Source organism: Sarcophilus harrisii, chromosome 3 (assembly GCF_902635505.1).
Source record: "Sarcophilus harrisii chromosome 3, mSarHar1.11, whole genome shotgun sequence".
NCBI lineage: Eukaryota > Metazoa > Chordata > Mammalia > Dasyuromorphia > Dasyuridae > Sarcophilus > Sarcophilus harrisii.
Genome location: NC_045428.1, coordinates 439,355,636 through 439,383,180, shown reverse-complemented (window position 1 = coordinate 439,383,180; position 27,545 = coordinate 439,355,636). Strand labels below are relative to the sequence as shown.

At 32.4% G+C, this 27,545-nt stretch overlaps 1 protein-coding gene across 6 annotated transcripts in view; it reads left to right on the top strand.

The window, feature by feature from the left end:
• Window positions 1-27,545, top strand: part of CDK8 (cyclin dependent kinase 8) — a 128,096-nt gene that overhangs the window by 84,790 nt on the left and 15,761 nt on the right. For 5 of the 6 annotated variants that reach the window (XM_031960764.1, XM_012545198.3, XM_023499585.2 and 2 more), the window contains 2 exons: window positions 5,034-5,174; window positions 25,366-25,423. In XM_031960764.1, the coding sequence (XP_031816624.1) occupies window positions 5,034-5,174; window positions 25,366-25,423 (199 nt within the window). Of the gene's footprint in view, window positions 1-5,033; window positions 5,175-25,365; window positions 25,424-27,431; window positions 27,507-27,545 lie in introns of those variants that run through there. The other variant, XM_031960767.1, reaches the window with a different exon arrangement.

The following is a 27,545-nucleotide window of genomic DNA, read 5'->3' as shown; positions in this document are numbered from 1 at the left end:
TGAGGGACCAAGAAATAACAAAACAGATTATAAAGAATGAAAAAAATAGAACAGAATGTGAAATATCTTATAAGAAAAACAATAGATTTAGAGAACAGATCAAGAAAAGAAAATAGAAGAATAATTGGACTGCCAAAAAGTTGTGACCAAGAAGAAGGATCATGACACAATAGAAATAATCCAAGAAGATTAACCTGGAATGATAGAACATTAGGGGAAAGTACAGATAGAAAAAATCCACTGATCATCACCTCAAGGAGATTCTTTGTAGAAAATACATAGGAACAAAAGAGAAAAATTTCTTTCTTTCTTTTTTTTTTTTTTTTTAAATTTTTAATAGCCTTTTATTTACAGGTTATATGTATGGGTAACTTTATAGCATTGACAATTGTCAAACCAAAGAGAAAAATTTCTAAGAAACAAGAAGAAAACAGTTCAAATATGCTGGAGCCACCATTAGAATTGTATAGGATTTATCAGCAGCTATGGAAAAAGACCACAGTTCTGAACTCATATCTACAGACAATCAAAAGAACTAGGCCTGTGGCCAAAAATATCCAGCAAAATTATCTATAATGTTGAATGAGAAAAAATGGTCATTCAGTGAACTTGCAGATTTTCAGAACTTTCTATTAATCAAACCAGAACTTAATAGAAAAATTTACATATAAGAGCTATCAAAAATCAGTTTCAAAGTACTTAACATGGACAAAATGTTTATTTATTTATTTTTAATTGGAAATTTATGTTGGAAAAACCATATTTAAGATTGACATCAACAATACAGTAGCTCAAGAGAAAGATTGGGGTAGAGTCAAGATAAAATAGTAATTTTTTCATACAAATGAGATGCAGAAGAATAGATACAGAGATATTAGAAGAGGGATGAGGGCTCATAGTTCTGAAAAACTTGCATTGGGAATGGCTTCAATAGGCTATACTACATGTATACTACGAAGGATATAGCACTTTCCAAAATCTGTAAAGAAATAAGAAGGGAGAAATGAGTGTACAGGGCAGCAAAGGGTGAGGGAAGAAGACAAGAGAGGGATCCTTGGGCAGGGGAAAGTTAAGTAATAGCAGGGCAAATTAGGAGCAGAATTAAAGCAAAAAGTTAGCAAGAATAGGAAAGATATGTGAGTATATATGTGTATGTATATATCTACAAATGTATATATAAATGTATCCTTTCTTAATTATAGCCTTCTTGGAGGTGGGGAGTGGGGAATGAAAGGGGAAAAAAAGAATAAAGTAAAAAAGGTATGCAATGGAGAACAAAAAAGAAGTAAAGAAAAGATGCATACACATGAATATAATTTCTTCTACTAACTTTTATATATCTCTACATATACTTTCTTGAACTGGTATTTGTTGTTATATATTTTGAATCCTCCCTGATGTTCTCCTGGGCACATGACAATGCTTCATTTTGTTTTGTATTTCCTTTTTGTTTGTTTGTTTTTTTTTTTTTTTCTTATTCTGTTTCTTTAAATAAAATAAATTTGGGGGAAGAAAAAGAAAATGAGGAAAATGGAATAATATGTTGTCATATAAGCTAATCACATCACTTAGATATTCTTACCTTTTCCATTTTCCTTATTAATAAAATCATACTTTATACAAATAGTTAGACCTTTTATGACCAAATTGCTTCTTCTGGTAGACATGTCTTTTCACTATTCCTTATTTCATTCTCATGGTCCCAATAAATTTTCAGTACCTGATTGAGAAGAGTAAGATGCCAGGATTTTAATTTTTTATAGCACATTTCTTTCTCATGTTCTTTTTTTCCCCCTACCAGCTATAAGAGCCTATTCAATCTAACTCCCATATATATGCCTGATGTAGATTTTTCTAAAGACAAAGCAGCAGTAAACTACTAAGAGAGCTTAGAATTTTGAGCTTAATTTAATTCACTGGTACTTATTATTTTCAAGGCATTCAGCTAGAAGGTTGTGAAAATGATATAATCCTTGGCACATTTTAGTAAGAAAAGATATATTTAAATAATTCTAAATGGAAGTTAGAATATGACCAACATATAGAAGTGGTCAGTAAAAGAGAAAGGAAAGATTAGGAAAAGGGAAGATTCATTTTTCCTTTAGGAAGAAGTTTCAAATTGAGGCAGTCACTATAGAATGAATACTGAGTCAAGCTTAGATATTTTTGCCTAATAATTGAGACCTTACAAATTCTGGTAACATTCTACTTTTGTCCATCTGTGTTCCATCCAAATTGGACTTCTCTCTGAACCTTCAGCATGCCTGCTTTTTCAGTCTTTTCTCCCTAACTCAACCCCACCTCAATCCACTGAACTCTTTGCCATTTTTGAGAATTAGCTCATATGTTATTTCTTTGTGAGCAGTTTATTCTGCACCTCTTTCATGCTTTTGTGGAATATTTCGTGTTGTAATTACAAGTATTTGTGTCATTCTCATTTTAAACTTTAAATTCCAAACTTGTATGTTCTCAACTTAGTGATTCTTCTTTTTCTTTGAATAATGTCAATTTTAATCAGTTAGCTTGCATGATCATTTCTACCATCTTTTATTGTATATCTTTCTTTATTATGTATGTTGTTTTTGTTGCCTTAAGTATATAAGCCTTTCCAATTCTAAAATTTAAGTTATTGACTTCTACTTGTCTGAGGCATATCGATTCATTTCTGTTCAGTTTGTATATCAAGCTTCTTTTCAAGCACCTAATAAATATCAAGCAGTCCCTGTCTATCTTCCACTAGTTCATTGTCTTCTGGTGATAGGAAGAGAAGACAACAGCATTATTTATCTACTGTCCATATTTTTATGTTAACTTTTTAAATAATAGTTTTTAAAATAAGATTTGACTAGTATTTGACAAATCGAAAGACCCCAGCTTTTCGGATAAGAATTCACTATTTGACAAAAACTGCTGGGAAAACTGGAAACTAGTATGGCAGAAACTAGTCATTGACCTACACATAATACCGTATACCAAGATAAGATCAAAATGGATTCATGATCTAGACATAAAAAATGATATTATAAATAAATTAGAAGAACATAGGATAGTTTATCTCAAATCTGTGGAGAAGGAAGGAATTTGTGAACAAAGAAGAACTAGAGAACATTATTAATATCATAAAATAGATAATTTTGATCATATTAAGTTTAAAAGTTTTTGTACAAACAAAAGTAATGAGGACAAGAAAAGGGAAACAATAAACTAAAAAATATTTTTGCACTCAAAGGTTCTGATAAAGGCCTCATTTCTAAAATATATAGAGAATTGACTCAAATTTATAAGAATTCAAGCCATTCTCCAGTTGATAAATGGTCAAAGGATATGAAGAGACAATTTTCAGATGAAGAAATTCAAACTATTTGTAGTCATATGAAAAGATGCTCCAAATCACTATTGATCAGAGAAATGCAAATCAAGACAACTCTGAGATACCACTACACACCTGTCAGATTGGTTAGAATGACAGGGAAAGATAATACGGAATGTTGGAGGGGATGTGGGAAAACTGGAACATTGATAAATTGTTGGTGGAATTGTGAATACATCCAGCTATTCTGGAGAGTGATTTGGAACTGTGCTCAAAAAGTTATCAAACTGTGCATACCCTGTGACCCAGCAGTGTTTCTACTGGGCTTATACCCCAAAGAGATCATAAAGAAGGGAAAGGGATCTGTATGTGCAAGAATGTTTGTGGCAGCCCTCTTTGTAGTGGCCAGAAACTGGAAACTGAGTGGATGCCCATCAGTTGGAGAATGGCTGAATAAATTGTGGTATATGAATATTATGGAATATTATTGTTCTATAAGAAATGACCAGAAGGATGATTTCAGAGAGACCTGGCGAGATTTACATGAATTGATGCTGAGTGAAATGAGCAGAACCAGGAGATCATTATATACTTCAACAACAAGACTATATGATGATCAATTCTGATGGACTTGGCTCTCTTCAACAATGAGATGATTCAGACCAGTTCCAATTGTTCAGTGATAAAGATTGCCAGCTATATTCAGAGAGAGAACTGTGGGAACTAAATGTGGCCCACAACGTAGCATTCTCACTCTTTTTGTTGTTGTTTACTTGAATTGTGTTTTCTTTCCCAGTTTCTTTTTCCCCCTTCTTCATCCAATTTTTCTAGTGTAGCAAGATAACTGTATAAATATGTATACATATATTGGATTTAACATTTTAACATATTTAGTATGTATTGGACTGCCTGGCATCTGGGGTGGGGGTGGGAGGAAGGAGAGGATAATTTGGAACAGAAAGCTTTGAAATGGTCAGTGTTGAAAAATTGCCCATGTATATGTTTTGTAAATGAAAAGCTTTAATTAAAAAAAAAAAAAAAAAAAGATTTTATTGTGAAATTGAATTTTTAGTAGGACCCAAGAAGAATATGACACTCTTCAAAATTCCCATCAGGTGTAGAAAAAAAAACAACCTTTTTGTTTTTCCTTGAATTATTAACCCAACTCTTCAACTGTTTTCTGTAAATTTATTTGTGAGCATAGTCATTATTGCTGATCATTTGTTGCTCGTATTTACTTGTTTGTTACAAAAATAGAAGAGTCTTTCCTGGCTTAAATTATCTTCAATGTTACCAATGTGTTATACATATATAGTACTATTATAATAGCCAAAAATAATTGTAGTTTATCAGAGTACCTTGTAAATTTTATTTGTAAAATTTTTCTGGCATTTCATTAGACAAATCAGAATGGAATGTTCTCTAAAAAATGATTATATATTAGTCATATTTTTAAATGAAATCACAAAATCTACAATTCCTCTAAATTTCCATTTATTTTCTGACCATCATTTATATTGTTTTATTGTGTATAGGAAACTATTTGGACCCTTAACACAGTTGTTTGGAAATTTTGAAGTTATTTGAATTATTTAGAAGAATATGGGATGATATTGGCAGATATCATGAGGAATCGGAAGGTTTTCTGTCAGTAAATTGTTACACATCAAAGTTCTTTTTTTTCCTTTTTCTGAATCTATTGATATTTTTTTCTTTCTTTTAGCACATAATCAAGTTTCACAGAGCTTCTAAAGCAAACAAGAAGCCAGTTCAGTTACCTCGGGGAATGGTCAAGTCACTATTATATCAGATCCTAGATGGTATTCACTACCTGCATGCTAACTGGGTGTTGCACAGGGATTTGGTAAGTTGATCTTCAGTGGAGTTTGAACCTGGTAAGGAGCACATTTATAGGTTGCTTTTACTAGTTTAGTTGCCTTTAGAGCTTAAAAACTTTCATGAGCTAAGACTCTAGGCTAGCTAACTTTTAGGGATAAAGAATGTGTAGGAACTTAAAAAAACATTGTCCAAATTTATATAGAGCTTCCTACTCTTTGATTGATGCACACACACACACACACACATACACACACACACACACACATACATATGCGTGCGCGGGCATGCACATGCATATGTGTTTCTTCTTAAGTCCAGAAATAAAGCATTGGTTTGTTTTAGTTAGGTCAGTCAAATAACATTTATTAAATGCCTGTTATATACCAGTAACACTGGAAAGTAAATAGATTTATGAATAATTTTACACAAATCTGGAAAACAACTGTGATATAATAAAAAATAGAAAAAGAGTATACCATTTTGGGGGCAGCTAGTTAATGTAGTGGATAGAGCACCAGCCCCGAAGTCAGGAGGACCTGAGTTCAAATGTGGCCTCAGACACTTAACACTTCTTTGCTATGTGACCCTGAGCAAGTCACTTAGCTCCAATTGCCTCAGGAAAAAAAAAGTAGCTCTTCATTTTGTTGTCCTACCAAGTTATATAGAAGTCTTTTGATTAGAAAACTTTCATTATTTGTAAAGAATTCTGTCTTTTTTTTTTTTTTTTTTTTTAGTGATTTTTCAAAATATCCTGATTTTCAAAAATAAGTATTTTTAAAAATTTGACAAATTGTCTTCTATAAGTTCTTTAAGTTTTTTTCTATAGGAATACTATATGTGTGTGTGTGTTGTATGTGTATGTGTATGTATATGTATATATATATCTCCACCTGTTATTTTCTGCCTACCATATTATTTCATCCTGAATCTTAGTAGAGTTAAATTATCTAAATCCAAGTTATCCTTTCTTATTGAACATTGTTCAGAATTATGTGGAGCTTTTTTATTCTTACTTTAAAAGCAAGTGAGGTTTTTAATAATTCATTTGTTTCAAACAATTCTGAGTATAGTACTGTAAATTATAATTGTGGTTTCCTAATCATAGATATTTTAGAGATGTGCTAGAAAAACCCATATAGAATCTGATTCCAAACTTCTCTATATTTACTGCATTAAGACTCTGGCCTTCAAATTAGCTATTTCAGTTTCTTATCTTATAGCTCTTTTATCTTGCTTCAATAATCCCCTTAAAGTATGTTTAATGATGGTTATTTTACCTCCTGTTCTTGTTCCCCAGCAAATGTATAAAATAGATTATGAAAAATGAAAGTGCTTTATCCTATATTTAAAGTATTTTTTTTTACAGATTAGAAAGATTTTGTGGTAGTAAAGAATTATACTGTACAATTTATTACAGATTTAAATTTTAAATTTATTTTAAAATGTAAAAGGTTGAAAGACAGTGAGTAATTAAGGAAGGAGTGATATATTAGAAGATATGATTAATTTTGTATTCCTGTTCATTTCTGTGACATCAAAAGAACAAAATATAAAAATATATACTGAAGACATGCTTTCTTGCCAACACTTCCAACCCCCACCCCACTGTCCAAATACATTTTAAACAAATGCAAAGGCATTATATTATATTTCATTTCATTGTGATCATTTTCATATTTAACTTTTTTTTTTCTATTTGTGTGTGTTTAGTTGTTTAACAAGTGTATACCATGGACCTAATTTTTCTCCTTGTTATTTTGATTAATGTATAAAAGTATACATAATCTTAAGTCTAAATGCTATTTGTCTACAGAGTGAATTCAGCACAGGTAGAATAATTCCATTTAAATTATGATAATAAAATCAATTTCTTATGTCAAAGCTATTCATTTTTTGGTAGGCATCTTCACTAATACGAAGTAGAAACACTATAGAATGTGTACTATCCCATTTCTCATTTATTTATCAACATATTTAATAGAGATTTTTCCTTTACTAGATATTATATACAGTTTGGCTAGTATTGCCTCTATCATATATTTCATTTGTTTCATATGAAATCCCATGTGTCTTACCTCGATTGTTGCTCTTATGTCCTCCTTGTCTGTCTTAGACATAAATACCTGGGGAAAATAGAGTAAAAAGTAATTGAAAACTAAAATAATCTCATCCTAAAGAATGAATGGGTGATACAGCAAATCATAGACACAATTAATAATTTCACCCAAGAGAATGACAATAATGAGATGACATACCAAAATGTAAGGGATGCAGCCAAAGCGGTAATAAGGAGAAATTTTATATCACTAGAGGCCTACTTGCTAAAATAGAGAAAGAGAAAATCAATGAATTAGGCTTGAAACTAAAAAAAGCTGGAAAACGAGCAAATTAAAAACCCCCAAACACTAAACTTGAAATTCTAAAAATAAAAGGAGAGATTAATAAAATTGAAAGTAAAAAATCTATTGAATTAATAAAACTAGGAGTTGGTTTTATGAAAAAACCAACAAAATAGATAAATCCTTGGTAAATTTGATTAGAAAAAGGAAAGAGGAAAATCAAATTGTGAGTCTTAGAAATGGAAAGGGAGAACTTTCCACTAATGAAGAGATTAGAGCAATAATTAGGAGTTACTTTGCCCAACTTTATGCCAATACATTTGATAACTTAAATGAAATGGATGAATACCTTCAAAAATATAGGTTGCCCAGATTAACAGAGGAAGAAGTAAATTGGGTAAATAGTTCCATTTTAGAAAAAGAAATAGAACAAGCTATTAACCAACTCCATAAGAAAAAATACCCAGGACCAGGTGTATTTATATATGAATTCTACCAAACATTTAAAGAATAATTAACTCCAATGCTATGCCAACTATTTGAAAAAATAGGGAATGAAGGAGTCCTACCAAATTCCTTTTATGACACAGACATGGTACTGATACCTAAACCAGGTAGGTTAAAAATAGAAAAAGAAAATTATAGACCAATCTCCCTAATGAACATTGATGCCAAAATCTTAAATAAAATATTAGCAAAAAGATTACAGAAAATCATCCCCAGGATAGTACACTATGACCAAGGATTTATACCAGGAATGCAAGACTGGTTCAATATTAGGAAAACTATTAACATAATTGATTATATCAATAACCAAATTAACGAAAACCATATGATCATCTCAATAGATGCAGAAAAAGCATTTGATAAAATCCAACACCCATTCCTATTAAAAACACTAGAGAATATAGGAATAAATGGACTTTTCCTTAAAAAGTCAGTAGCATCTATTTAAAACTATCAGCAAGCATCATACGTAATGATGATAAACTAGAACCATTCCCAGTCAAATTAGGAGTGAAACAAGGCCCACTATCACCATCACCATTACTATTCAATATTGTATTAGAAATGCTAACTTCTGTAATAAGAGATGAAAAAGAGATTAAAGAAATTAGGTAATGAGGAAACTAAATTATTATTTGCAGATGATATGATGGTATACTTCGAGAACCCCAGAGATTCTACTAAAAAGCTATTTAAAAAAGACAAACACCTAATACCCATTGAACTGTTTGTTTTTTTTTTTTTTGTTTGTTTGTTTGTTTTGTTTTGTCTTAGGATGTTTAATATGTGCCAATTTTTGCCCCTTGCCCTTGGAAGCAAGTACTACTAATATTTTCTTAAAGATGGGACCTCTAGGTCTAGTATGAAATACTTTTTATTATGCACATACAAATCACCAATCCTGCACTTTAAATTTTATGTGGATATTTAAGTGTAGTTATAGATAGTAATTGCATGCATAACAATGATTCTTTCAAGACTCTACTACTTTAGGACCAGCACAGACAACATCTTGCCTTGCTCTGGCTCACTCATCCACTATCTATCCCAATTCCTGACTGTTCTGCTTTGCAAATAATACGCATGAAACATATGATTTCTGTCAAGAAATTAAAAATGAACATCATAGTTTAACACTGTGCTTTTGTTTTAATTAATTTAATATACATTGTGCAAGTTGGACATAGTTTAGTTATATGGGGTTTAACATATTAAAGCTTTGTTTCTAATCAGTGAAATTTGATTATTTACTTGTCAAAAGGAATGGCTTATAAGGTGGTCTCACTGATCTCTAAAAATGATGTTACAGTGAAGCTTCATTATAGTGTTAACTTGTGATAAAAGAAGCAACTTGTGTGGACACTAATTTTTTTTAAGAACTAAAAAGAAAACACTGGTATGAAAATAGAAGATTTAGGAGTTATACTGATTTGACATTTATGAAGGACTTGTAACTTTTTACTTTTAGTTACAAATGTAATCATACTTTTTCTAACAAAGTTACCATTGTTATCTGTTGCCAAGTTTTTAACTGAGATAAAAATTTCTTACCCTGCTTTGTGATGGTGTCTTCTTGAAGAGAAATAGGATGCTGGGAAATAAAGATTTAAACTTTGTAGAAATATTTTAAGCAGTGATTTGGATGGGAGATGCCGAAAAATGAAGGATCTAGTTACTTCGTTTCAAAATAGAAAACTGCATTATCCAATTATGATATTTGCTATATTTAGAGATGTGAAAGAATGAATGGGAAAACAAAACTTTCGAATAAAAAATGAATTTGTTAATTTTAATTCTAATTTTTTTGGGGGAAGACATCCTTAATGAGAAGGGGTATTCCTGCCTCCCATCTTGGATTTTCCTTTTTTTTTTTTTTTTTTTTTTTTCCCTGAACCTCCACCCTTTTTGGTGGAAAAGCATCCTGAAGAGAGAGGAGAAATAGAAACTGGGGAAGGAACAGTGATTGTGGTCTCAAATTTGGTGAGGAAGCTTACAATAAAGAGTGTGGAATTCAGTGTTGTAGAAGAAATACATTTGGTAGGATTTTTGTCAATTTTGTTCCAAATATGAGAATCTCTTCTCATGGAAATAACTATTTTGTATTTGTGGGTACTTTGAAAAAAGCAAGTGACGATTATATTTGCATCATTTTCTAAATTCCTCTCTCACCTTGAAAGCCGGTTCTTTAGCATAGGGTCCTTAGCACACAGCACATTGTTGAGAAATAAGCTGATTTGGAAATACCCAGAGAAGTTTAGGTTCCATAACTGTCCATTTAGTTAGTACTTTTCACTAGTACTGGCACTAAGTGAAACTTGAACAGAGCTAGGAAGAAAACAACTTTCTTTGAAGATAGATTTCTTTTCTAACCAATTTAATAGTTTATTTTCTTGTTACTTTTCGAAGTAACTACTTTGCTTTTTCTTTTAGTTGACATAATTTTTGATTTTGTTGGGAGAAAGAACTTTATTTGGGGATCTAGTTAAAATAAGAGGTATGGTCAAGCATTAAAAAAAGAAACAAAAACCCAGTTCTCTACTTAGATTGCCAAGGCAGATCATCAGACATCAAAAATTAATTGAGTTCCAAAATATGTGTTTGAATACTTATTTGTTTTCTGAAATAGGCTGATACTTTCCTGAATCAGGGAAACAAGTGCTATAGAATATGATTTATTGTTTATTATTGTGCTTAACCATTCATCTGGAACCCAGAATATTAATGTCATTGTCCTGAGGTACTTCCCCTCCACTATCCCTCCTTCCCCCATTCAGCCCCTTCATCTCTCAGTAAGGAACTTCCCATGGTTCTGTTGAGTGGGTGTCTTATCCAGTGCAGTTCTTTTTAGTAGAAAATGGTCTTTCCAGGAAGTCCAACAAGGTGCTTATCGTGAAAGAACCTTCAGGGGTAATTGGTAAGGCCCCAGCAGGGAGATTTGGATAGATGGATCTTTATGTGTGTACTTAATCTAAAACTTGTCAGTTGCCTGAACTTAATAAAATACCCAAATTTGTGTTTTTTTCCTGACACACATACTTGATTTCCCAGACTAATGATGGTATTGTGGGGGAGTCATCAGGAATCTTGGTCTAATCATTGCCCTAATTAATTGGGTGCTGGGAGTGGGTGTGAATGTTAAAGGAGCCCCTGAATTGAATCTAGGCTCTGGGGGGGGCCTTATGACTAAGCAGAGATTTTCCAAGGATATTTTAAAGCTATTTTGTGTCATGTCATTGCCTGTATAATCAACTTTAGTGTCATCTTGGTTCTAAAATTTGTCGGAATAGAATAAGTTCTACATTTTAATGTAAATAGTGTTAATGTCTGACATATGCTTCAAAAAATTTTTTTTGTCTCGTTTCATCTTAGCAACAGCTTATAAATTAAAATTTGCTTCATCCTCATTTTACAGATAAGAAAACTGAAATAGTGAGAATTTGTGTAACTTTTCTAATTTTACATTTGGAGTTCTTGACAGAAACTGGAACCACATTTCAATTTTGTTTCTTGACTCCCAGACTAGTAATATTCCCATTATGTGGAATAACCTTTTACAACTCTGATAGATAACTATGTGTAAGACTATATAGGTGGTTGTTCAGAAGATTTGTTGGAATTAGCTGAGGGTCTAGCTGTGTGAAAAGGAATAGAAATAACAGGATTGTCAATCCTGGGATTTACTGACTATTCACATCATGTAATGTTATGGCAGATTAAAGTGGTGAATGAAGAACATGTCTATCTGGTAACTCTTGCATGATTAAGAGCACATAATTGAAGTTTCAAGAGAAAAAAATCTTTAAAGCATCTTGGAGTTTAAGCTGTTTCATATAGAAATTTTCTTTATGATGTCCTAGCTTAACACTATAATAAGTTAAATATATATGCTTCTTGACAGTAGTGAAATAATTTCAAGCAGAGTTAGTCTTAAGGAAATTTCAGAATTGAATAATAACAAAGGAAAACATATAACCAAAATTTCATAAATGTATTTCATATTCATTTTACTTGAAACATCTTAATCAAGACAGTTTTTGGACTTATATTGGAAATACTGTGTTCCTCTATATGTCTCTAAAAATCTTTTCCTTAAAGTTCAAAGAAAATCAGTAGTTAATTCATAATTATTCAACCAAAAAACAAACAAAAGGGATCCCAAGATAACTTTTTATAGAATTGAAGGCATTACCTACAGCAATAATTAGAAAAATCCAGGAGTTAAGAAATTTACTTTCTAATCTTAGTTTTGTTCTAGTTATGTGTTTCTTATTATTCACTACCTTCTCTGTGCTTCATTTGCAGTGATTTGACATAACCTTATCCACTTATTTCCAAAAAATTAAGAATTTGATGAGAGTAAAATGCTTCTTAAATCGTCAAGTCTAATTGTTTTTTTTTTTTTTTAATTGAAAAATTATCTTGCTAATAAGGAAGATTTTCCTATCAGGAGCATATTTCCTGGCTTCTTGAATTGCATATTCAAAAGAGGAAAAGAGGATTGTTTCTATGTATCTTAGAATGTGAGCAAGGAGAATGGAAAATATCATGAAGGAGCTGATTAAGAAAAATGGAAAAATTTGAGACTATAATAATTTCATTAGAATGAAAGGGTTTTGGCATTGAAAAACTTGATTTCTGACTTTCTTGCTTTATTGTTACAGAAAAATGAAGAAGAAAGAAGGTAAATTATTTGATTATTAATACATAGGTTTGTGGTATTGCTATTCAAACCAGACCTTTTAATTCTAAATACTATTATGTCCTTTACAGTATACTATGATAATAGAACAGAAATATTAGTTTATATTTATATTGTTTTATGAATTACAAAGTTCTTTATGTCATCTAATTTGATTCTCACAAATAGTTATTGTGAGTATTATTACTGTACTTTAAAGAATTGGGAAAGTAAAAATCTAGAGGTGAAGTAACTTGCTAAAAGTCACACAGTGATGAATTAATAAAAGATCTCTCCAAAAAGCATCATCCAGCCATAATATGCCTTGAAGATACAGGTTAATAGACCTAGCAATTGATTAGAAAAGAAATAAAATCAGGTTGAGTTCTAATTTGTTTTTATTTCATTTTTAATTTGTGGAATAAGACAAGCATTTCCCTAATATAGCATAAATTTTTAACCAAAAGATGATTGCACATGAAACTGCCAATCTATTATGTACCACTTACTAATTCTTTTGAAATATATAATAAAGTTTTGTAGATTTCTTTTTTCTTTTTTTTTTTTCTTTTCTTTCTCCTTGCTGTAGAGATGACACGGGACTCAAATATGTGTCTACAAATATATATATATAATGTTCTCTTGGTCCTGCTCATTATTTCGTGCAATGAAATGTTTGTCTAAAATCATTGGGCTCATCATTTCTTAACTCATCACAATCACATATCAGAACTTCAGCCCTTCCCCAGTCGAAGAACTTTCCTGCAATTTCTTGTTCTTTGCCACCACAAAGAGAGCTGCTAAAAACATACAAAGTTCAGTTCTTTTTTAAGATAGTATATCAATTTTATTATATATCTATTGCTATAGGAAAGATATGGATGGAGGAAGTCTGATATACACACAGGCAGTACACCCTCAACCCCCTCTATGCCAATTTCTGTTGTCTCCATGGTCCTTCATTACCTGGAGTTTCAGCAACTATCTGTAGCCCTCAACTTTGCCCATTTGTGCCTAGTGGGAACTAGGATATATCTTGATGCCACCATTCTTTATTGTAGTATTTTTGCATTTCTTAATCCTTCAACATTCACAAAACTGTGCCTCTTTTTATTAGATTCCTATCTATTTTTTAAAATTTGTCACTGATAATTAATGTTTTATATATTTTGTCCCTAACCCCACTTTCCTCATAAGTCATATGACTTACAATGTGTCATTTTGCACAGCCCGGTGATTTTTAGGATCCCATATGTCCTGTTTGTACCAAATTTAGAAACTGATTTTAATACTATGATAAGGTATATGAAAAATTTATATTTTGGTCTTGTTCTCAAGACATGCAGTCTAGCCTTCTAGTATTTTATTTTCCAGTCTTAAGAAGATTTGTAAAAAGTAATTTAATTTTTAAAGGTGGAATACATTAGATTAGGGACTCATCACAGCTAAAATTCTGAAATAAACCAATTATAAGTCTTTGGTGGTCAGAGCTGCATAAATTTTGCATTGGGCTTTGTCATTTTGATAACCTTATTTGTCTTCCTGATGTGTGCAAATGAGAAGTGATTAAATGAGAGGGTGAAATTGTTTCTTTTAGAAAGCTTTTGCCTGTCATCTTTTACAGGCAACTTATCACAAAAGGTTTTAGTCTTGAGTAATTTTTTAAAAAAACATATAAATGACAATGCTTATGATCAAGAAAAAGACAATTTACCAAGACAATTATTGAATCTTGGAGTTGGGATCCTTAAGGGTCATCTATCCCAGCTTCCCTCTTTATCCAACATCTGTGATGGAGAGCTGATAAGTTCACAGAGTCACTTGTTAAATGGATCTAATGATAAGAAAATTCTTATTTTGGAAAAACATACTTAATTACATTAGTCTTTTAATTTTTCATGTTTGATGAGGCAAAAAAAAAATGAACCATTAATTTTGCTCAGGAATTAGAAATCTCTATAGCTCATGGTACTACTAGCTGAGAGAAATGTTAGGCTTTTTCTTTTTTCTTCTGAAATTTTTTTTCCCCCTGAGGCAATTGGGATGAAGTGACTTGCCCAGAGTCATGCAACAGGAAGTGTTAGGTCACATTTGAACTCAGGTCCTCCTGATTTCAGGGCTGGTGCTATATCTACTACACTATCTAGCTGCCCCTTTTCCTCTGAATTTTAAAAAAAAAATTTTTTTGTATTTTTTTCAATTAACAAGCATTTATTTTTTTTCTCTCTCTCTAGAACTCTTTTAGCATATGTATAATTATTGGTCCTCTGAAGTCATGGTCTATCATATTGATCTGTCATATTAGCCAATCTGATAGGTGAGAGATGATACCTCAGAATTGTTTTAATTTGTATTTCTCTAATCAATAGTGATTTAGAGCATTTTCCCTATGATTCTAGATAGTTTTAATTAAGTGCCTGTTCATATTCTTTGAGCATTTATCAGTTTTTATAAATTTGATTCATCTCTCTATGTATTTTAGAAATTGTGCCTTCATCAAGCTGTAAAAATTGTTTTCCAGCTTTCTGTTTTCCTTCTAATCTTAGTTGTACTGGCTTTGTTTGTGTAAAACCTTTTTAATTTAATGTAATCAAAATTATCCATTTGGCATTTCATAATGTTCTTTATCTTCTATTTGCTCATAAAGTCTTCTCCATAGATCTGACAGATAAACTATTTCTTGCTTTCCTAATTTGTTTATTGGTATTATCCTTATGTCTAAATCATGTACTCATTTTGACCTTATGTTGGTATATATATGGTGTGAGGTGTTGGTCTGTGCTTAGTTTCTGCCATACTATTTTCCTAGTAGTTTTTGTCAAATAGTGAGTTCTTATTCCAAAAGTTGGAGACTTTGGGCTTTTCAAACAGCAGATTGCTTAATCATTGATTACTATGTAATGATGATTTTTAAAAATGTTTTATCATCCAGTTATGAAGAGACACTACTATTTTATTGTTGTTGTTGTTCAAATACTACCTCAGACAATTTCTAGCTGTACGAGCTTGTCAAATTAGTTATCCTCTTTGTCATTTTCCTTTTCTATAAAATAAGGGTGTTGAATTTGATGGCCTCAAAAAGTCCTTTTCAGTTCTAAATCTATATACCTAAGAACTTATGTGTTGTGGATTCTTTTCCCAAGTTGGTATAGAATCATAATAAGAGATAGTTATTTAAGTAAGCATTTTTAATCACCTTTACCTGCTTCTTTCCCCTTATTCTTCATGATAGAAAAAGTGATCTGAATTTATAACCAGTGTTTTCTTCTTGCTATGGTTCTTTCTCAGTTCTTAAGAATTGAATTGCCATTTGTATATTTGTAGGTCTTCAAATGAACCTTGAACTAGAGATGAATTAATGACAGAAGCATTGCTTCTGTTCTCTCATCACCATTTTTCTATGTATCATATGATCCTGTGCCCTGTGTCCTACATATGAAATGACAATACTGAAAATTCATTAAAAGTAGAGATACTTCACTGCTTTAGTCTTATAAGTTTTTAGATTTCAAAACACAATCCAGAGACAGAGTAAATAAGAGTACCTAAGAAAGCAGTTCATTCTAGTACACATATTATTAGAGAAAACAGGATCTTTATTATTGCCTTATTTTAATTTAGGAAGAATTTAAAAGAATCTTTCATTTTTTTTCACTCTCAATTCATTTTTGATGATTTATGTTATAAATTTTATAGATTTCATAATAATTTTAGGAGATTCTACAGAATTGAAGAGTCTTAGCAAATGATTAAATATAGGGGACAAGGGAGAAATAAAAATTAAGTATGTCTCCAATAATACAAACTTTGATGACTGGAAGGACACTATTTCTAAGGTCATCTATCTCCTTGTTTTCCCTTATTGTAATGGGCTGAAGCTCGAGTTGATGCACTGAGGTCCCAAGCACGTGAGGCTAAATAGTAATTGGACCATACTCGATTAATATATATATGCTTGGAGAAAGAATGGCACCGCCCACTCTTTGTGAAAGTTCTGACATGTTGTATAGGAAATGACGTAGGGACGTTTTTGGTGGGTGGAGGCAGAGGGGTAGGAAAAGAGGCGGAGAGAGACTGCTGGCTGGGTTTGTGTCACAGCTGCTCACATTGCTATTGCCATCCCCCTTCATCTCCACAAAGAATAAAGATTGAAGATTTTCTTTAACCTGAATTCCTGACTCGGGGCTGATTTTAAAATACATGGTCATCACACCTTATACCAACTTACCACATTGTATTGTGTATCAGTTTATTGCGCTTTTCAGATAATTGTTTTTTGGAAGATTTATGGCAACACTGTGCCATAAATAGTCTACTGGGGCCATTTTTCCAACAACATGTGCTCACATTGTGACTGTCATATTTTGGTAATTCTCACAAAGCTTCAAACTTTTTAATTATTATTTTATCTTTTGTAGTGATCTTTAATGTTAAATTGTTTTGGAGTACCATGAATCACTCCCATAAAAGATGACGAATTTAATCAATAAATGTAATATGTGTTCTGACTGCTCCACTAACTGACTGTTCATTTCTTTCTCTCTCTTCTTGGGCTTCCCTATTTCTGAGACACAACAATATTGAAATTAGGCCAATTAATAACTTTATAAAATGAGTGTGGCAAATTTCATTGTTGGCTTATTTTAAGAAATTGGAACAGCCATCCCAACCTTTAGTAACCACCGCTCTAATCAGTCACCAGTTATCAACATTGAGACAATATCCTCCACCAACAAAAAAGTTTATGATTTGTTGAAGGCTCAGATGATTAGCATTTTTAAGCAGTAAAGTATTTTAATTAATATTTGTACATTTCCCTCCAAATACTATTGTACATTTAATAAACTACAGTATGGTGTAAACTTTTAAAGGCATTGGAAAACAAAAAAAATTGCAGGACTCACTTTATTTCAATATTCACTTTATTATGGTAGTCTGGAACCAAACTTTCAGTATCACCAACGTATGCCTGTTTTTATTCAGTTTTCACTTAGATCAGTGGTTCTCAAACTTTTTGATCTAAATGTCCTTTAGATGATTTATTTAGATAATTATTAAGATCCTCTAAAGAATTTTTAGTATATTAGAAATTAAAGGTCTTAAAGTAATTTTAGCCATGTGGATCCCTAAAAAGATAATAAGCTATATAAAAGAGTCCCTAGGCCACACTTTGAGAACCGTTTATCTAGATTGTTGGAATATCCTTGTAATGGATCTTTCAGTCTCAAAATTCTCCTTTCTAAAGTCCATCCTCCAAAAACATAACCCTGAATATAACTACATTGCTCAAAAAGCACCATTGGCTCCTTATTCTAGGAACAAATTCAAATTTGTTCTGGTTGACATTTACAAGTAGTTGTCATTACACAACATTTTCTTTCACATACTCCACAGCCAGTCACTCTGTCCTATTGGCTGTTCCTCATATATAATGTTATTGTCTCCACGCTTTTCTAAGGACTATCTCTTTGGCTTGGAATATACTTCTGTCTTCACCATCTTATAATTATTAACTTCTTTCAAAAATCAGTGCAAGTATAACTTCCTACATGAAGCTTTTTATGATCCAACCCAAAGCAGTTAATGTTCCTCCTTCCCCTTCCCCCCCCAAAAAAAATAGACCTTGTATTTATTTTATATATTTTTGTTTTTTTTATAAAATGGGGTGGATACAATGTTAAAAGTTCAGAATAGTTGATGGTGTAGGTTTATAAAGGTCTTTGAAGGTCAAACAGGTGTTTATATTTGATCCTGGAGGTGATAGTAAAACACTGAAGTTTATTGAAGTTGGGAAGGAGGAGTTGACATGATCAGACCTGCCTTTTAAAAAGACCATTTTAAATAGCTAATTGGAGAATGATTATAATAGGGACATACTTATGATGGGGTAAACAGTCAGCAGGCTATTGGCAGTTGTTATTTGTCTTCCATTCTCAAAAATGACCATGACATCTGGGAGGTGATGCCATGACATGCAGATGAATTGAATTTAAGTAAAGAAGAGTTATGCAAAATCACCAGCCTTACTTTTTCCTTCAAAGCCATCTGGGTCTAGTGGCAAGATATAGATCAGATGGCTATAGATGGCTCTGGATGCAGTATGAAACCTTGGTCTTTTTCAGTGTCGAATAAGGGGGTGTATTTGAGAGATGTTGCAAAGATAAAATCTACAGACCTTGGCAATAGATTGGATAGTGTGGGGGTGAGAGAGTGAGGAGTTAAGGATGACATCCAGGTTGTGAGGCTGGGTGATACCCTCAAAATTAATAGGGAAGTTAAAAAATAGAGAGATTTTGCAAAGAAAGAGAATTCAATTTTAGAAATGCTGTTTAAAATATTTATGGGATTTCCAGTTTGAGATGTTTAATAGGCATTTGGAAATATGATACTGGAAGTCAAGAGAGAGGATAGGGCTGGATAAGGAAGACTGAGAATCGTTAGCATAGAAATGATAATTGAGTCATTGGGAGTTGATGGAATCATGAAGCATTATAATATGGAGGGAAACAAGAAGATGGCCTGGGACACTTCTGTGGGAGACACGTACTGATTCGCTGATAAGCCCTAGATGAAGATCTAGCAAAGAGACTTAGAGAACTCAGTTAGGTAGAAGGAAAACCCAGGAGAGGGTTGTGTGCTGAAAGCTTAGGGAGAAGAGAATATCAAGAACATGATCAACAATTTCAGAGGTTTCAGAGAATTCAAGAAAAATAAGGATTGAGAAAAGGCCATTAGCTTTGACAACTAAGATTTGGAATTAGTTGCATGGTCTGACTGAAAGTAGTTGTTAATGGACATCAAAGGTCTCCAAAGTCATAGAAGGTCATCTCCAAGGGAATATTCTGGAAATCTGTGTTTGACCCTATGCTATTTAATATTTTTATCAGTGACTTGGTTAAAAGCAAATGTTGGATCTTTATCAGATGTGTAGATAGCACAAAATTGGGTGACATAACTAACACTGATTTAGAGAAACAGGATTTAAAAAGACCTTATTTAAAACTTTGCAAGTAATTTTAAGAGATGAAGTATGTTGGGGCAGCTAAGTGGTATAGTGGATAGAGCACCACCCTGAGGTTAGAAGGACCCGAGTTCAAATCTTGGTCTCTGATAGTTAATACTTCCTAGCTATGTGATCTTGGGCAAATCCCTAATTACCTTGGAAAGGGGGAAGGGGGGAGAGAAAGAGATGAAATATGTTAAAGGTAAAGTCTTATATTTGACTTCAGAAAAGCAACTTCAAAAGTCAAGATGTGGCCAGCATGGCTTGATGTGACAATACTTTGTAAAATATATTGAGATAGATTATTAATGGATTACAAGTTCAATATTAAATCATCATGTGACAGCCAGATAAGTTAATGCTATCCTGCATTACACTGAAAGTCAATGAATAAGTGATGATAATGCTGGTGTCAGGTTATTTTTTTAGTAAGATCACATCTCAAATAGTGTGTCCATTTCTGGGCACTACGTATTAGAAATAATATTGGTGAGCTAGATGATATCCAGAAAAAAGCCCTATGAAGATCACTCAGAAAATTTGGGAAAAGACTTTGGCCCACTCAGGTGGAAGTTGCAAAGATACAAATTTATTATTGATATATGAGACAGCTTAATAATTAAAGGTATAATGGAATGCCTCAAGAGAAATGTTTTCCTTTTCATTGGAGACCTTTGTGCAGAGGCTGAATGAGTACTTGTCAGTTATGTTATGGTGGGGTTTTTCAGGGATAGGTAAGACAAAATGATCATTGATAATCTGTTTCAATTTTGAAACCCTATAAATCAGTGAAATAATTTGTGTTTAGTTTTGTCCTATACCCAAAATATAGAATGTTAGGCTCAATAGTCCCTCTAATTTTCAATAATGAAAATGAATAACCAAGTTCAGAGTCAACAAATATGCTTGTTATATTATAGAAAGCAAGTTAGAAAGTTTGAACAAAACTAAACAATTTAATGAATAGATTGGAGGGAAAGATCAGCTCTGTTGACTGCCAAATTCCTGATTATACTTCCTGGCTCCTAAAAGATGAAAGGGGGAGGGCAGGTATTCCCAGTACCTAGCTAACATTGTGCCTTAGTTACAGACATTTAATATGGTGAAGTATAAAGACAAATGAAAAGAATCCCAGCACTCCAGAAAGCTATACTCAGGGGAAATAATTTATGCATATATAGGTATATACAAAACAAAAACAGGTATGTGATAATTCTGAGAAGGGGACAAGCAGCCTAATAAATGCTTCCTATTGATTCTGGGGGTACTAAGTTTAGACCTTAATATATTTTCTGGATAGAGTTCCCTATCCCCTGGATAGGAACCCCGGATGGATTCCTATATTTAATTCAATAAACACATTAATTTTCTACTTTGTGCAAGGTACAAACTAGGCTAGACACTGGAACTACAGGGACAAAAACACTATTTCCAGGAGCCAAGATGGCAGAGTAATCAGTGAATCATTGTAACTTTTCCATGTTCACCTCTGGGCAACATGAATAAGTTGCACCCTAAGACAGGTCCTGAAACAACAGAACCAAAAACTTGGAAGATCAGCAGGAAGGGTCCTTCTACTTGGATAAAGGGGGATACAATAGATAAGAACTTCCCAGTGACCTGGCAGCAGGTTATTCAGCAAATCAGCTGAGATCTTGAGCCCCAGGGTGATGGAATGGGTGAACGCCAATACCAGGACCACCTCTACTCTCCATGTGCCTTAACATAGTCAAGGGAGCCAGTGGACTCCAGTTCCAGGAACCAGCATGTGCTTTGATGTAGCTTTGGACAAACAAGGGTCATCATGGCTTCTGATCATCCTGCGCTTCTGCACAGTCTGGGGCAAACAGATTGGAATCAATTCTACAGTTGCCTAAGAAATCAGGCAACCGCCAACATGAACCTGCCAGCCTTCAGCATAGCCCCAGACAGCCTCCAGAGGCCAGATCATCATTTAGTCCCAAGGAAATGCAGAAACCCTCTAAAAATTCTCTGCAAATGTCTGACACCACCACTATGACTCCAGCTCAGTACTAGGTAAGCTGCCAGACCCTTATATCCTCAAGCAGTATCAGTCACTCCTCAGGGCCTGTAGCCACTGACACTGGCACCCTAGGAATAGAGCTCAAATTTAAAGAAAGGGGAAAAACAGGCAAAATAAAACATTAAAAAGAAAATCTGAGTATAGAAAGTTATTATGATGGCAGGGAGTACCAAGACACAAACTCAGAAGAGGGCAACAATATATCAAAACACCTATGGACAAAACCCCAAAGAAAAACTTGAAGTGGTCTCAAGCCCAGAAAATTCATGGGAGGAGAACTCAAGAAAGGAGCTTTTAAAAAATCAAATGAGAGCAGTAGAATAGAAATTGGGAAAAGAAATGAGAGTGACACAATAGAATTATGAAAAAAAAAAGTCAACCACTTCAAAAATTGCTTAAAAAGTAGAATTGGCCAAATGGAAAAAGCGATACAAAAATCCACTGAGGAAAACAATTTCTTTGGCAATTGGCCAAATGGAAAAGAAAAGTAGAAAAGCCAATTGAGGAAAACAAAACCTTGTAAGTTAGAATTGGGTAAGAGGAAGTTAATGACTTTATAATACATCAGGAATCAAACAAATTCAAAAGAATGGGGAAATATATATATATAAAACCTCCTGGGAAAAAAGATCTAAGAAAGACAATATCAGAATCATTGGACTACCTGAAAATCATAATCAGAAGAAGGACCTGGACAGCCTCAAGAAACTTTCAAAGAAAACTCTTTTGATATATTAGAACCAGAGAGCAAACTGGGCATTGAAAGAATCTTCCTATCACACCAGGAAAGAGAATTCAAAATAAAAACTCCAAGGAACTTTTTAGCCAAATTTCAGAATTATCAGGTCAAGATAAAAATACAAATGGCCACAAAGAAACAATTGAAATATTGGGGAGTCACAATCAGTATTTCACAGGTCTTGACATCAAAGCATGAAAGGATTGGAAAGTCTAAGAACTTCATTATCCAGAAGGCAAAGGAGCTAGGACTTTAACCAAGAATCATTCACTTGGCAAAATTAAGCATAAGGGGAAAAATGGTTTATTCATTCAAGGTTTCATTAAAGAGAATATACCAAAATTTTTGGTTTCCCTTCATTCCCTCCCTCCCTCCCTTCGTTCCTTCCCAGATTAACAGAATAAGAAATAGAATGTTTAAATAACCCCATCTTAAAAACAAAAACTGAACAAGCCATTAATGAACTCCATAGGAAAATTTTCCTAGATCCAGGTAGATTCACAAATGAATTCTACCAAACATTTAAATAATAGTTAATTCCAATACTGTATAAACTGAAAAAATAAGCAAAGGAGTTCTATCAAGCTCCTTTTGTGACACAAACATGATGCTGATACCTAAATTAGGAATAGTTATGGCTATGACCAATGAAGCCCAGCAGTAAGAAATAGAAAAATTCTATTTAAAATGACTGTAAACAATGTGAAATCCTTAGGAGTCTACCTACCAAAACAAGTCCAGGAACTGTATGAATGCAATTACAAAATACTTTGTACAAGCAAGATCTGATCTAAACAATTGGAAAAATATCAATTGCGTATGAGTAGCCAATATAATAAAAAATGTCATTTTTGCATAATTTATTTATTCATTACCATACCAATCATACTACCAAAAAATTATTTGATAGCTAGAAAAAAATAAAATTCATCTGGAAGAATAATAGGTTGAGTATTAAAGGAATTAGTGGGGGAAAAAATACAAAGAAAGATAGCCTAGAAAGCCCAGATTCCATGTGATATGATAAAGCATTAATCATCAAAACTATCTGGTATTGGTTTTACTCTGTAGTAATGTGTAGTATGTCATTTATAGGATCATCAGATCAAAGATTTTGAAAGGGTATTTTAGCCACTTAGTCCAACCACATGAAGAAATTCAGGCTCAGTTTAAATGCTTTTCATGGAGAGACCCAATTAATAAAAGTCAAAGGCTGGTTTTGAACTTAGATCATGGTGTCTCCCAATTTAGCACACTCTATCCATTAAGCTACACTTCTTCTCAAAGTTTATACTAACCACTACTCCCAAGTGAGCTATCATCCAGGTGGCCTGTGGGCTTAAATCTACTTAGCTTCTGTGATCAGACAAACTTAGATATTTTTAGGGGAGGTACCTTCTACCTCTTCATCAATGACTTCATGATCTTATCTCCTTCTACGATGCTGGCTCCATCGGGAACCAGCTGTCTATGACAAACTAAATTGTATATATAACCAGTTTAGGATGTTTATGATCAGAAAGGAATGAACCTTAGGAGGAATTTTGGTAAGTCTGTTAAAAATTAAAAGGATGTGGCTATTGAACCCAATCACAGAATTGTATGAATTTAATGTATTTGAGAAATTGACTCAAGTTCTGGTATCTTTTTCCAGAAAAACAAATTAGAAATGAGCACATCAGTATTCACTAATGGAAAAATCTTTATCACTCAGTGTTTTTTTTTTTTTTTTTTTTTTCACGCATGTCATAGAAAAGGCATTGGACTCAGAATCAGGTTTTTAATTTGTTGTTTTTTGGGGGGCAGTCACTTTGGTCTTAGTTCATTTATATAATTAGGTATTCAGAATAAATTTTCTCTTGTCCTTTCCATTACTAAAGGTTCTATGAATTTCTAGCTGATGGAGTTTTATGGCAAACATAATAACTAGAAAATATACTTTCTTTTTGATATCAAAAACAGGTCTTTATTTTCTGTAGCTAACTGGTAGTTGGAATGGCATTTAGTTGTCTTGTATGGTATTGAATCTTTTGCAGTGAAATAGAGGCATTCCTACTACAGTAGAGGATAAGGAGGAGATCCTAATATCTACAGTAAGCACAATTAAAATAAAAATATTCATTGTGATTTTTGGGATTGATTGCTCCCCTTTTTGTTTTCTAGTACAGTTGTACTATTTAGCAAATTATGGCCATACTGAATAAATAAGTTTATCAGTGTAGAGTAGGGAGAAAATTAAATATTTTAATGTCATGTCTACTTTCTTATGGTTTGGAGAATTATTGGCATTTTTAAAACCACTCAGAATTGTGGGATTTTAAAATTGAGTGGTTTTCTTAATTTGTATTTTTAGATTCCAGTTTAATTTTTTAAAAAAGAAACAAAAATTATTTTCACAAAATTTTCTGCCATTTACTTAGGAGAGATTTGCATGAAACTTATTTGTTCTTTCATAGTGAATCATATTGAAAAATTTCTGTAAATCATACAGGATATTTGACTAAAGGGCTTAGGAAAAAATGCATTTATATATAAGTCCCCTGAGGGCAGAGACCATTTTGGTTTTGTCCTTGTTATCTCCAGCTGTCTAGCATAGGGCTTTGTCATATGGAAGCCATTTAATAAATGCTTCCTGAATTTAATTATCAGCTTCCTATTAAATAGTTCACAGAGAATACTGAAAGTAATGGCTATTTAAGAAATTCAGAAATGTCTTAGCTCTACTTACGGGAAAGGAAAGACTTTTTGGATAATCATAATCTGCTCAATACATATATACATGCAATTCTTTGGTAGTCGTTTTATTTGACAACTTTGTATATCACTATTTTTTAAAAATTTCAGATGGATTTTTATTTGTACTGGCATAGTCTGCTTAAAAACATACAAATATTTTGTTTCCACAGAAACCTGCTAATATTTTAGTTATGGGTGAAGGTCCTGAGCGAGGAAGAGTAAAAATTGGTATGTCCTATCTTTGTTAAGTGATGAACATTTTTAGAGCTTTCAAAGAAAGTTATATGAATTTAATTTTTTTTGTAATTATATGTATGTGTTCATTTAATGGAAATAACTTTAAAAGAATGTTTATTTTTTAAAGAATTTTTTCATTTAGTACTTGAAGCATTCTTTTCATGAAGCAGACAACAGATGATTCCCCCAAAATCTATACCTTTACTATATATAACCTATAAAGATTATTAAATGTAGAAAGTAGATTCACTTTTACACATATGACTAGTTGGTGTTAGCTCTTATTCTGTGATGAAACAAAACATATGTACCAAGACCTATTCTATTCATCTAGGTCAATAGAATTATAAATACATTTAAGGCTGAATTAAATCCTACAGTTTCTTGATAAAAGTCTAGTAACCAGCCATTTATGCCTGATACACTTCTAAAACAATATATATTCAAAAAAAAAAAAAAAAACAAACAAACACACACTGGTTGTGAGTGTTTGTCTTTTTGAAAACAAATAAATAATACAAGCACCCTATACCTTGGGGTCTCTGTTCTTTAATAGCATTATTTAATTAAAAAATTAAATGATGATTCCACATATTTCTTGATGAGCTGAGCTTCTACGGAAAGAACAAGTGTGTCATTTCTCTCATTTTTCACTTTCATTTCCCCAGTCATGTTAGACATATATATTTTAAGCTATTTTGTGTTTTTGTACTAGGAAATGATGAAATCCTTTCACAAAATTACATTTTAATTTAAAATTGGAAGACTAGTAGAGCTGTGTACCAAGTTTAATATTTATTTTAGTTTGCAGAGTTATATATCAAGTAATCAACTGGCAGGTTCTGCTTTACCAGTCAAAGTGTGAGCTTCTCATGCCTTTCATCTTTCTTTACCTTCTCTTTCCCCTGTATAAATCCTTGGCATTTCTTTTCAGGTGGTAGTTTTATGTCATCTACATAAACCCTGGAGTATAAATCTAAATTTTTATGAATCAGACTGTGCAAATTTCTGACTAAATATCCTTCATAGTAACTTTCTTTAGACCTTATAGGTAACCAAGCATCAAAGGAGAAGAGGCTATTAAATTTGGTAAAATTTGAATGTAAGCTTCTAGCAAAGCTTAAAAAATAGTAGAGAAACTGTCAAGCAGTAGTTTTTCTAGCAAAACTTAAGAAATAGGAGAGAGTCTTTCAAGTAATACTTGTACATGTATTCCATGAGATTTGGGGAGATTTTACATAAAATATTTAAATTTTCTAATGTGGTATGTTATTAACTTCTTATTAAGGTAAAAATTCTTCAGGGGGCATAATTGGGGTAGAGAAGCTAATGTGTGCAGATTGATACATTTGAGAGAACTTATTACTTTTAATTGTAATCATCTTAAAAATATGATTATATAGAATTATAATCCTTTGCCAGATTAGTGATTACTATATTCTTTTATTCAAATTATTTAAGTACAGTAGAACAATGCTTATTTTGTTGAAAAGCTCCATTAGGAGAAAAGCTAACCTTACTTAATCTTCAATTTTAAAGAAGAAATAATGGGTTAAGCTTGAAACTAGTGAATAGATTATAAAGAAATGTTATTTTAGATAGATGTGTATATATGTTTAAATAGATATAGATATAATAAGTATGTGCGTAAATATATTTATTCAGTGTTATGCATGATCTGAATTTTAAATCTATCATAAATGACTAATGAGTTTTGGAAGTCATGTGACAACTCTAGTCTTCAGTTTCATCTGTAAAATTATGGGGTTATGATCCCTTCAACCTTTAAAATTCTATGATTTAGTCATTTAAATCTAATACTGTCTTTGAAAAAGCATCAGTGATAACATTAAAAAATTCTTGCCAGTTAAATAGGCCAGATAATTTAAAGTGGCAGATAATTCATCTATCTTTGTCAGAACTATATTCCATTTCCTCGTGGTTGTCACAGACAACTTAGGCTCATGGCTCTTTGCCCCTATTTTGGCACAGCAGATGGAAACCTACTTCTGAGAATAGGATCATATTTACCAAGGGGAGCAGGACCATGGACTTAATCTAATCAAAGATCTGGGTGAGATAATCTAAGTTGGTTGTATAAAGAATCTTATTA